Source organism: Simochromis diagramma, unplaced genomic scaffold (genome assembly GCF_900408965.1).
Source record: "Simochromis diagramma unplaced genomic scaffold, fSimDia1.1 OVJJ01000337.1, whole genome shotgun sequence".
Classification (NCBI taxonomy): Eukaryota; Metazoa; Chordata; class Actinopteri; order Cichliformes; family Cichlidae; genus Simochromis; species Simochromis diagramma.
Window position 1 is genome coordinate 2315340 of NW_024386982.1, and position 13427 is coordinate 2328766.

Consider the following 13427-nt stretch of genomic DNA (forward strand, 5'->3'; position numbering starts at 1 on the left):
TGGGCGCACCTGGAATAATACGATGGTGTGAGGAAAAAAAGACTTTAAGCTTTTGCTTCCACATCCTTTTCGCATGAAATTCAGTCATAAGTGAGTATATGAAAACATTAAAGAGATACTTTTCTGTATTCACAGTTTTTAAACAGGGACAAACATATGAGTCTTGCTTTAATGTCGACATTTCACACGGTGATGACACAAGGAGGCATTCGCCCTCATAAACCGTCATATCTTTAGTTATGACAACTGAGCATGTTGACAATCAAGGAGGCTAGAAGATTGTAGGGTTACCGTGACGATGATAGCAAAGTCCCGGTAGAACGATCCCGGCACAAAGGTTTTGGTGAGTCGGCCGACATTGGCTTGAGACCCAAATTTGTAGGCTGGATGACCCTCAAAGCCAGCAGTGAAGGACACAGAGGGAGGGAGGGGGAAGCCAATTAAGTCCGTTAGGTTCAGATAACTTCCTGAGCCTTGCTCTGACAGAGACAGACAGGAATAGTATATGTTAATAAATGCTGTACGTGGAGAGTGAGAGAGATAGAAAACAAGACAAAACACTGCTGCATTTTTCATTCAAGTTTTATTCTTTCAAATCCTTCCCAGAGACACTAAAAATCCTAAATGTGTAGTATATTATATTTAAAGGCAAGCGTTCTGAACACACACTGCAATATTTAGCCTTAAGTGCAGATGAATCTGATCCAAATTGCAGTTATCTTGTTTTAATGTCTCAACCTCCATCTTCATCCCATTTGTCTGCCCTGTGTGTTCCTGGTTAATTCGCCACTTAAAATGAGGAGGAGAGGTACTTGTGATCCTGACACGGTGTTAATTTGACTTGATTTGATCCAGACTCTGCCCACCACGGCTCACTGCTCTGCCTCGTATGGACATAATCCTCAGAAACAGAATAACCGGCAATTAGAGTGCTTGGTGCATATGTGAAGAGACGGTTTCACATTCCCTTGATTCCTCTCACTGTGAGGCCTGTCTCCCGTGGCGACACTCACCTCAGCATTCCTGGCGTGCTCGTCCCTGTTATCTAAATCTTTGTCACTTACATGCACGTGTATAAGATCTGCATAAGCTTAAGATCAAACATACAGGTCACCCATGTGAACGCACACAAACACCAGATCAGACAGATTAACATTTAGGGCTCTCTAATTCATCAGCCTGGCCAACAGGAAACATACCTGATTAGAGGGTTTGGTATGTGTGCCACTGTGTGTATGCATCACTCAGTGCACCGCTCACCCTTGCACATTTACACTTTTCTTCCTGCAAACAAATACACACACCCAAGCCCACACACCTCCAGTCCAGATGTGCAAGCATTAGTATCCTGCTATGGGAGAGCTGGATTTACAGCTGGACGTCCTAGTGACGACATCTGGGGTGTAGCAAAGTAATGCAGTAACTCAGAGCCAGTCTTCATTGTTAAAATACATATTTGCAGACTAGTTCAAAACACTGTTTTGGTTTCCATGGGTGGCTTCCCACTTCATAACAACTATAAAAAGGTCACTTAAAAAAGACAAAATGAATCCATTTCAATACTGGGCAGATGAGATGCGTGGCTACTTTTATTGCCTTACACGTTTTGTGGACTGGAATCTGAAAGATAAAACAGCCTGCTGTGTGCTACAGCCAGTCCAAAGTGTTGGTGAAGGAAAATAGCAGCACTTAGTCTTGGTTCTTGGGTTTGTATCTGTATAGTTTATGAATACAGCTTGCTAACCAAGCTTCACAGGCCAGTTAAGGCTTTTCAGTGGTGACAGCAAAGACGCAGATACTCAGACTTCTAAAGCAGACTCCTAAACCAAAGGGTAATGTCATAGTCGCTATAGCCATCTTGTCTATTTTGCAATTTAATTTGACCTCTGCACCAGTTTTGATGAACTTCAGCAGGTTATCATGATGGTATAGTGCAGCTAATTAAAATGTACTTGTTTGACAGGCCGAGCGGTTTCAAGTGATTAGTGTTGTCCATGTGTGAAGCTACTTCTCTGTCCATTACACACAGCCAGTTTCTTCAAAATAAGGTGCTATATCAACAGTTAATATAATGACTTAATTTCCTATATTGTAAGGTATAGAATTGATTCTAATTAGTGTTTTCATGATCGGGGCACTCTAAAGACCAGATTTACTCAGGTCTCTACACCAGGACAAAATGCTGTTTATATGCTGTCAGCATCAGCGGTTGTGGCACCGAAAATGTGGAACGATCTACCTCTCCACATTAGAAAGGCCCCGACTGTCACTCTTTTTAAATCGCATCTTAAAACATATTTTTTCACTCTGGTTTTCGAAACTGTATGAGAGTTACCGATTCTTTTATCCTAATTTTCTTTTAATTTGTTTACCTGTTGTTGTTGTTGTTAATGTCATTGTTTAATTGTTATTTTGTACAGCACTTTGGTCAGCTCCCTGTTGTTATTAAATGTGCTTTATAAATGAATGAATGAATGAATGAATGAGACACAAATAAATACAGTTTTGTTATTTTAACCTCAGCATAAAACTTTCGCAGCAGGAAAATCTCATGTGAATCAGAGCTTTAAACAGCGAGTGAAAAAAACACAAAAAACATCTGAATTTAAAAAAATGTTGGACCGACAAAAACTGGCCATTACATTTGTTCCTGTATGTCTGCTGCATGTATAAATAGTAACCCATTTGCTCAAAGTTGTATAAAGTATTTCAGTTAATGCCGTTTTTCAGCCTGTACCAATGCCCAGGACACATCAGAGTAAATATCTGTGCAACAATAACTCCCAGAGTGCCCATGAACAAATCCTGTGTTAATCACATGAAAGTGATTAACACTAGAACCAGCAAGAGGCTCATTTTGACTGCAGACTGAGGTGGAGCAGTGTGGATGGTGAATGAGACTGAAGCTGCAGGTCCTGTGAAGCAGAGGTACTCGTGGACGTGTGATAAACTTACAACAGTTCATTTATTATGTTTCTGGTTTTATTGGAGCCAGCTGTGAGCTTAATTTGAAAACAAGCTCTTCAATCTGTTTCAGTGTGTTTCATACCTTCTTTTTTATATACCTTGTCAAATCTGAGTTATTATCAAACAAATTTGTAAATGTAAATTAAGTATTTAACTATTTAACAGGACAGGGTCAGAATGATCCTCGTCCATGGTGGTTCAATACAGTCACACTCATGATTCTTGAAATTACATTTTATTAGTTTTATTGTTTTTTTGTTACTACTCCTCATTTCACTAATTTAATATTTTCATCAAAGTGTCATCATTAATAAACGGATTAATTCACCTAATACTCAGGTCTCAGCTAGCATTTTAGACAATCATACAGTATTATTATTATTATTATTATTATTATTATTAATATTAATAATATTATTATTATTGTTGTTGTTGTTGTTGTTGTTGTTGTGAACTTCAAATCTTAATCATAGTCATCTTGGTTTTTTTTATTCCTGCTTCTCAAACCTAATCCTCATCTTGGCCACATGAACGCCTAATCAGCTTGCAGACTTATAAAAACCAATATTAACCATGCATAACCTTTTAAACCCACCTCAGCCTTCGCATGCCACACAAAAGCTTCCTGTAGCTTGGCCCACTCTTTCCAGACGTCTCAGACTATAGACTAGGACTAGATCACATACTGGTCAGCAGGGATTCTGTTCTACTGAGATACACTTAGACAGGATGGAAAGACTGTGTAGGCCCACTCAACCACTGAACCATCAACATGACCCAGTAAACAAATAAAGAGAATCTGAGGTGTGAACAGGTGTAATCCTGTCACATTTATGCATAATTACCCGCTCGATGCTTTGAAACATAACTTCCTCTGCAGTCACTCAGAAGCAGAAAATGGTTACCTGGTGCTGTTGTTATTAGAAACTAGTCACGTATGTAGTAATATATAACAGTACAAACAGTTAACTGGAGGATATATTGATCACCCAGCTTTGCTCAGGAGTACTGAGTTCCTCACTGGTTAAATCCCGTCTTTTACACACTTCATTGTTAGCAAAAACCAAACCAAAGCTAATGACTGTCACAGCATAACTTTAAAGACATTTTAATTTCTGTTTTACAAATAAACCAGCCTTTACAAGGATATATCACGTAACATTTTTGGTTTCAATTTGTTTCCAGTCTAAGAGATGATAAATGAGATCTTTGCTTTTTTATGAAATATTGCCACATGTAGCATTTACTGACCACTATTAATGCTACAGCACAAGTAACACTGAAACATTTTTCACAGTCTTTCTGTGTTTCATTTTGTGTAGTTTATCAATCACACACACACCAATAGATACATCTGGGGCAATTACAAGTTCAATATCAAGTTTACTGAAGATCAGAGGAGCTGGGGATCAAAGCACCAACCTGCCAGTTCGTGAATGAGCCACTGCCTGAAATAAGACAACTTATTTAAAAACAAGCCAAGCAGCTCTGGATCTTTAGTCTGACCACTAACCAAATCGGATTTCTCTAATGGCTAGTCCCAAATGTATGGAGCACAATGGAGCCTCCCAGAAGTTAGAACACCCGCTAAACTCACCATTTCTCCAGTGTTTCAGGGGTTTGTCCGAAGACCCACTTTTACTGTCTCCACCTGCAGTCTTCCCTGTAGGAAATGTCCAGTGATCTGCAGTAGTGAAACCAGACGGTGACACTCCTGAGCTGGGCTGAGTGGGGGTCAAAACAGACCCTTCTGTGTGAACACCCTCCACAGCATTCACCAGCACCTCGTCCACTTTTACTGACCACACTGGTGTTGTGCCCGGGGTGTCAGAAAATCTTGGATACGTCACGGTCGGAGAGGTAACTGAAGGAGGAATGGTGGTGGTTTGAGGATTTCCCCAGAACAAACTCCACCACTGGCCACTCACAGGAGAGAAGACGAGGAAGAAGAGTGCAAGGGAGAGGTGTGCAGGTTCCATCATCTGCCTGCGTCTCTCTCAGGTGGATGCTCTCTGATCTGTATGAGCGCAGATATTGCACACATGCAAACATATAGGCAAGGAAGATGCTGAGGGTCCAATTATGAGAAGTTACTTTCTGCAGAGAGCAGAAGTAATCCAGGTGATCCAGGGGGACGAAACAAAACAAAACAAAAAGTGAAAAAACAAGCCGTTTGTCTCCTGCTGCCTCTCTTGTCTCTTTTCCTCTTCGTTATGACCTCTCTCTCCTGCCCTGTTTCCACCCCCCCCTGACATCTCCTCTCTGCACACCCCCACCCTCCTTTTTCTCTGTGTAATTATTGACTCCCCCTACTTTGGAGGGGGACTCTACACCACAGCTGACTTGACTTGATTTTTCTCTCCCGTTGCCTCGCAGACAAGAAGATTAGAGCGTTCGTTAACAAGGCCTCAATCCTCCACCTCCTTCCGTGCATCTACTGCCATTTCTGTGATCACACATGTGGTCTAAACGTCATGACGCACACTGACTGTTATAAAGCAGAAACACAGTGGGAGTGGGGCACAACCATGTGGTCTACACGCAAATATCATCCCCATGGCCGCATGTGTGTGATAAATTAAAAAGTACATGTATCAGTAAGGAAGTGTTTGACATGCCTTTAATGAAATATAATGACATACTGCGCTGCATGTCTGTGTAAGCGCTCAGGTGTTCAGGTCTCCATCATCAGACTGAGGTTAGGATACATCATACTGTGGACAAGTGGAGCAACCAGACTGCTTTCAGAGGGACTCAGAAACGTCATTCTTATCATTTGCTTATGAAGACATGCCTTCCTAAAGTAGCATGAAAGTGCACCATGAAGACCGACTGACATGCAGGCTTTTCTAATGTGAACCTCAATTATCTGTCAAGGTCATAATGTTATTAATAATGTTTTTCTCTTTAATTATTGAGACATTTTACAAAACAAAACTATTTAGATAGCTGAAACTGGTTAGTGGATGTAACCGTAACATGTTTTGTCATTAGTTGGGTGGTGTAGAGTCCAGAGCAGTGGCGAAGCCTTTGGACCCCACAGACTCCATAAATATCACCCACAGAAATATTGCATTGTTGTTGCCAGATTTATGTTTGTGCAAACCTACAAAAACACCTCTAATAAAGCTTTGAGGGATGCCTTTTAAGGCTCAGCTTGCTCTACATTCTCACTGACATAAATATATCTATTTATTTAGAGTTGGAGCTGCAGCTGAATCAGTCTCTGTTTTTCACTATTTTGGGATAGCCTACTATTATTATATATTATATAAAAACATTTTTATGATATATCAGCAGCTATACAGGCATAAGAAGAACTTTTTACTTAGTTACTTTACACATAATAGTTCCCTGTTCTGTCTTGGAGCATGATCAGTGGTTATCTAAGTCCTCACCATCGCTATCAAGTTTGAAACTATTTTTGTCTGTGCTGCTTTGGGGTGGACCAAACCACTAGCAGCTCATAGAGGGGGGAGAACATCCCAAGAAAGTTGTAGTCCAACACGCTAACATTAATAACTATTTTATTTGGTTAAGAATTCATTTTTTCAAAATTTCACATTTCACCGCTATTTTAAAGAGAGTCTCTTGCAACTTAGCCCGACCATATCTGGTGCTACGCTGGCCCCGATTTTGTTGATCATCATACTAAATGAGACTACAGTGAATCAGGAGGGAAAACATTGCAGAGGCATTAGAAGGGAGGTTTCTTTTAAGAGCACAGAGGGAAAGCTTTGCTTCAGTGCGTCCTTTGGCACATAGTTTTTCGGTCACTTTCTACATACATTTCATACATTCCACTGTAACATAGAAATTGAATAAAAAAGTAAGAAAATTATCAAATATTCATATTATGTGATATTAGATAACATGTGAGAAGACTGCGGTTTAGAGATTGAATGTGTAATTCTTATTCAAAAACAATGAGTTATTCGTGTAATACTAATGTTTTTGATTGTAGTTACATCTCATTCTTAGTTTTTGACTTGTGCTCTCATGTATGTGTCTATAACTAGAAAAGCTAAAATTTCCATCACCATTGCCAGAGAATGGTGCTGTTGACCAGTCATAACATTCCTTAAAAGCTTGTTGGGTAAAAGCAGGAAAATGGCTTCACCTTTAATAGCAAGCGCTCATTTGCTCCCTGACGCAAAATTATGATGATTGTTTCTTAATTGCACGATAAAAGGTTTGGACTTCACTCTGCTGCCGCTCACTGATCACAGAGCGAGGACAGGGGCCCCACGTTGCTGATGACAAAGGCATGACTGTTCTCTTGTGTTGTGTCTCTGTAAATGTTTGGTGAGGTCCAGGACAAAGGCTGGATTGGTGGTAATGACTGGATTGTGATGTTTGTTTAGGTTTGAATTTACTTGTACTGTTTGCTGTTTTTTTTTTTGGAATGGAAGTGATTATTTATTTGAGCTAAAAAACATTTGATTCTGTATATTTCAGTCACATTTTTATTGAGGATAAAGAAACCATTTGCCAACCAGTTACTACAGCAAAACAGACGTTTTGCTGTAGTAACAAATGTAACTCAAAAAAACTCAAGTCTCGGCCATGTGTTGTGTGATTTACTTACAGAGTTGAACAAGAACCTAATTCTGTTATTCAGTGTTTTATCCAAGTATTAGTGGCTATCAACAAGTAGCTTTTACTGTAGCTACATCAATCACAGACTTTGTTATGAGGTTGAACTAATTAAAATGAAAAATGGCAACCAGAAACTGTCAATCAAATCGATTTCTTCTTAGCTATTCTCCTACTGGTTGGATGTCTGGCTGGTCACAGCAAAAAGACCAGCCAAGGGGAAAAAAAGAAACGCCCAAGAATTACAGTATTGTTCAATGCATTGTGTAGTAAAGAGCAGAATACTTCATTTGAACTCATAGTTGAAAGTACTGCTTTTATTAATATTATCCACTTCTTTCGTCTGTTTCCTTGTTTTCCACTTATATTTTAACTTAAACTCATGTCTATGCTAAGTCTGCTAAGCCTGTTAGCAGAATCCAACCAACTACCTAACCCAGTGATTTCATGTTCTGCAATTCAACTTTATTTACACAGCGCCAAATCACAACAACAGTATTTGTATTGTAAGGTAGACCCTACAATAATACATACAGAGAAGAACTCAATAATCATATGACCCCCTATCAGCAAGCACTTTGATGACAGCGGGAAAGAAAAACTCCCTTTTAACAGGAAGAAACCTCCGGCAGAACCAGGCTCAGGGAGGGGGCGGGGCCATCTGCTGTGATCGTTTGGAGTGGTAGAAGGAAGACAGGATAAAGACATGCTGTGGAAGAGCCAGAGATTAATAATAAGTGTGATTCAGTGCAGAGAGGTCTATGAACACATAGTGAGTGAGAAAGGTGACTAAAGAAGAAACACTCAATGCATCATGGGAATCCCCCAGCAGCCTACACCAGCATAACTAAGGGAGGATTCGGGTCACCTGATCCAGCTCTATGTTATTTATGTTACTCATTAAGATAAGATGGGGCCTGAATAGTGTGTAATGGCACAAGGTGTTGCTGAACGTGCTCTAAAAACTTGAACTTTAAACACTTATTTCCTTAATTAATCCAGTTTCACAGAGAGTGTTAAATCTGACAGTTTTCTGAGTAGGGCTCCATCATGTGAATGAGACTTTTACTGACATGTATGTAATAAACAATGTAATAACAATGCCTAAACTAGCCTGAAATTAACTAGCACCTGAACTCTTGGTTTGTAGATTTGAATAAGGGTTTCTAGCTTGTAAAATAGGACTTGTACAAATCTGCAAATTTATCAGAAATTGTTATAAATTAGACTATTATCTCTTAGTGGTTGTAATAAGAATGTAAGTGTTGCAACTGCATCAGAAATATGAGTCAATGAGCTGATGCCAAATGGAGCCTTTTGGCCACATTCAAACAGTAAATGAAAAGAAAGTGCTTATTTGCAAACATGACCCCAGTCGGGCTTTATGTTGTCAAAAAGTAACAGAAAGAAAGTTGAGCTCTTATGTGCGAAGGCGAACGTGGTGAACTGCTCCACATTCTTATGAGTATTTACAGACCCCTTTTTTCTATACATGCTGACCCCATTTAGGGCCCCTGGATTCCAGGAGGAGTAACCCCTTCACCCTTCACCTCTCTCTCACTTCCTGCTCTACCTAGCAACTGCTACAACAATAAATGCTAATTGGTTTACTGTCACAGCCAATCCCATGGATGAAACTAGGAATTTATTTACAAAAAAAATTACATTTAAGTGTCTCCTGGAAAGACAAAGGAAAATCACAGAGGCGTGTGTCTGTGTGGATATTTTGATATAACAGTTTTAGTTACAGAATTTCTTTAGATGACGTAAGATGCCGATTTTAAACTAAAATGTGTCCTGCTTTTGATTAATAATCAGAAAACAGTGATATAGATTTATGTACATAAATGTGTTAAGATAAACAAGCTGTACAAGTATAACTATGACACATGGGCACATGGTGTCATTTCTAATATCAGTATATTCAGAATCAATAAAATCAATGAAACACTATATTGACCACACATTAAGACACTGCAGTTAAAATCATACTGTGCTTCGTTCACACATGCTAGCACTCTGCCACCACCTTGTGGTCAAAAACAGTAAATTGGCTAGAGTTTAAAGAAGACCAGGATATTTAACTGGCTTAGATGTCACAACGCAATCCATCAAAATTACTGCAAGATAAAAATAAAATCCAAAAGAAAAATAATACTTGATATAGTGCGATTTTGTGCCATTTAGTTACATTTTATTTATACAGCACCAAATTGACGCAGCAGTGGCCTTAAGGCACGTTTTTTGTAAGGTGAATGTTCTATCAGAGACAACACCAGCAAGCAGGAGATCTCCTATGAGCAGCAGTTGGCGACACATTACGTATTGGTGTGAGGTTAATGTGTTGTGATCTGTTACAGCAACATTAACCATTGACTGAACTTTTGCCACATTGTGCACTAATGCAACGCCGTCCAAATGACACAATCACAGCATGAATAGTGATCAAGAAGCACTTGAGCTGAGCTAATGGGAGCTGTGATAGTGCGCACAAAACACTTAGGAAGCAAGACCACAACTAGCAAGTTGTGCTCTTTCTTTTATCTACTACTAAAATGTAGTAGATAAAAAATTGGAATTTGGTGTCACTTTTGCTCTTTGTGTGTGTGTTCATAAGCCCGAAGTGTGTGTCTGCATGCGCTCTTGGTTTTGTGTGCTTGAATGTACAAGTACTTTGCCAATTAGAGCGAAAGAGGTTTTGGTTCTCAGGGTTAGAACAACAAAAGAACTCATTTACGAGGCACTGCAGACTGTAACCTTTTTTTAGAGGAAGATTACACGTCATTTTTGAAACTGTTCATACAACATTCTTGGACACTTATCTCGAGGCATTTTACAAGCACAAAATTATGCAACTCACAAAGAATTTATTTGTTTTTTTGTTCTTTTAAATTTGTGTGTTTGCGTTGCTGTATATTTTACCCCAGTAAGTTTGACTGACGCCTCGTCTTAACCAACCCTAAAGACTGTAGCTGGGTGGGTGGGCTGCACAGCTGTCAACAGAGAGGACCTGTTTTCAGGTATAGGTGTACCTCACACACTTTCAGACTCCCGAACATGTGCAGACGCTGCACCAACCAGCCAAGCAGTAAATGAAGCCTGTGTTGAGAAGCTGTTTTCCCATCCCTCCCTCACTCCTCTTCCACTTTTCCTGTGTATGTATTTTCAGTTTATATTTCTAGGCCTTTCTATTTGAAAGAGTGTCCAAGAAAGGCTGCTCACACACTAAAAACTAACACTGTCATCAGCTTATGAGTGGCCAAGAAAACCACAGACAAGAATCAGTGACAACACTAAAAGTCAGCTCCACGGCTAAAAGTAAAACTTAGCAAGAATAATTTGGCTGCTATGCTCCTTTAGGACATTTGAGCGTCATATGTGATGGCAACTAAAAAAAATAAAGGGAAGTGGAGCGAAAAATTCAGAAGGGAATAAAATAACTTAAAGCTGAAATATGTATATGTATGTTGACCAACTGGTTTACAGTGTAATGGAGACAACATGGCTGTTACATAACAGAGGGACAGCAACGTTTCTGCATGTGCGCCTGCACAAAGTAAAGGTGACTGTATGATCAGAAAGACAGCAGCGTCTGTCCTTCTGATTGGATCTCCTCTGTGCCCAGGATGACAGTTGGGACACAAAGAATTCCTGGAATGTGAGAGATGATGGGAGATGTGCACAAACAGGGGCACACACATCCACACACAGAGAAACGGTCACACTTTTTGTGGGCTCTTTGATCTGCTGGCTCAGCCTACTGCCACAGTGAAGACAAAAGGGGGACCACCTGCAGAGGGAACGGCCATTGTGGCCTGGGAATGAGTTAAAATCTATCAGTCTCTATTAGATGTCTTCTGTGTAAGTTCAAACAACAAGTTACCAGAACGCCTCAGGCTGGGGTGAGGGTGCCCGAGAAATCAGTCGTTTCAAACAAACGAAGAAGTGCTTTACAAAATCCTACAGTCCGAGGTAAAAAAACAAACAAACACCCAAAACACGTAAGGTAATAATACAATGCTTACCCACAAAATGATGACAAGTACAGAAAGGTTTCTTCTATACAGTGATAAAATCAAGTAACCCTGCCTGATCTACTTCAGCAAGTTGTTCCACAGTCATGGTCCCTAAACAACTCTGCTAGAGATTTTAGGAGTGTTCAGGTGTGTAAGGGATACATTCGAAAATTTGAAAATTAAATGAACACCTACAGTCTAGGGACATTAATTGCCATTATGTGGATCCTCTTACAAGATTTAATTAATTTAAATGGGACCAAGTCACAGTCCCCTCAAGGAGCTTTATAATGTAAGGACCCTATAATAATTATTAACAGCTATGAAAAGTTGTCAGATATTAACACTTAGATTCAAATTAGCTTAATTAAATGTAAGTAACAGCTCATGAGTTATTTAAGAAATAGAACTGGAAATCATGTGCACAAAAATAGAAGAATGCAGAAATTATAAATAGAGAATAGCAAAGGGCCAGGGACTGAGCCGTGGGGCATCTCACTGGAAAAGTTACTATTTTAATGTATAGTATGAATATTAAAATCTTCTTTTTCTTGGCATGGAAAAAGAGGGGGAGAGGGAGCAGAGCAGGGACAAAAGAATAGAAGCAGACACAGAAAGAGGTTAAAAAACAAGAAGAAAACTATGAGTCAGAGAGGTTAGCAGAAGGAGAGTCGAGCCTCAGGGCAGGATCAACCCAAACATATGACCTGCTCACACAGACACAGAGACTGAGTGAAGACAACCTACAGTCCAAACGTTGGCTTTCAGCAATACTGATTCTTATGTTTGAGGGCACACATGCACCACACATATCTGAATGTCTCAAATCACTTAAATCGCTTTCAAATTTGTGTCCCCTTTATGAAGGCCTGCATCGCACAATGGAGAAGTCATAGGGCTACACAATACAGTCTCAGGAACAGTTAACTAGACAAATCAAGAACGTGCTCCACGGTAAATTTGTTTATTCGTATTATTATATTAGGTTTCCCCATGTCTCAGTGATCTAAATCTTACACAGTATACAAACTGGGTGCTTTAACAAGATCACTCAAAGGTTAAAAGTGTTATAGCGAAACCTTTTTTGTGGATTTTGTTAGAAGGGTTAATAAACATCTCAGTTCCAAAAAATCTGAATTTTCTGGCTATTTTCTGATGTGTTGGGTCTTACAGTGCTACAGATGAACTTCTCACCTTGAACACACTCGTACCCTGATATTGGACGCACACACACACAAAAACTCAAACACACAAGTTCAGTCAATGGCACACTGTAAAGCCTACAGAATATTTCAGATAGAGGACTGCATTGTTGTTAGGAGGTCAGAGGTGAACATCTGCAGAAGGACAGTTTCCATTACATCAAGTGTTCATAGCTATCACCCAATCAGCCTAAAGTCCCTTTTTCCTCCTCTCACCCTTACTTCACCTCTAGAAACACGCAATCACGCAGACACGCACAGAAACAGAGTGAGACACACACAGGGAGAAAAAGAGGTCGTTGCTGTGAAGCTCAGGGATGTTTTTGCCTCAGTGCATGAATGTATACTGAGGTAGACTGTAGTCTACCTGTCTGCATATAACACACATGCAGATGCAGACATAAGCTGACGACAACAGCGAAATCTATTTTCCAAAGTTTATTTTCTAAAACTGCTTAAATCCTGTTGAGCTGTTTACATCAGCCTATGTCCTGCTTATGCATTAGTAGGGCACAGGGAACTGAATGTGAGATATTCGGCGTGTGTGTGTGTCTGTGATCGGATGTTTGCTCAGCTGCAAGTGTTGTTCTCAGAGCCTCTTGTCTTGCTCCAACGCGAATGCTAATGAAACACAAGGAAGGCAGTG

At 39.8% G+C, this 13427-nt stretch overlaps 1 protein-coding gene across 5 annotated transcripts in view; it reads right to left on the minus strand.

Moving 5' to 3' along the window:
• The window catches only part of col15a1b (collagen, type XV, alpha 1b), a 53908-nt gene that overhangs the window by 28936 nt on the left and 11545 nt on the right, over positions 1-13427 (minus strand). For 2 of the 5 annotated variants that reach the window (XM_040039575.1, XM_040039574.1), the window contains exons 1-3: positions 4565-6145; positions 292-479; positions 1-9 (exon numbers count right to left, since the gene is read on the minus strand). The exon at positions 1-9 is cut by the window's left edge and continues 201 nt beyond it. In XM_040039575.1, the coding sequence (XP_039895509.1) occupies positions 1-9; positions 292-479; positions 4565-4949 (582 nt within the window). In that variant the 5' untranslated portion in view covers positions 4950-6145. Of the gene's footprint in view, positions 10-291; positions 480-4564; positions 6146-13427 lie in introns of those variants that run through there. The other 3 variants (XM_040039576.1, XM_040039577.1, XM_040039578.1) reach the window with 3 other exon arrangements.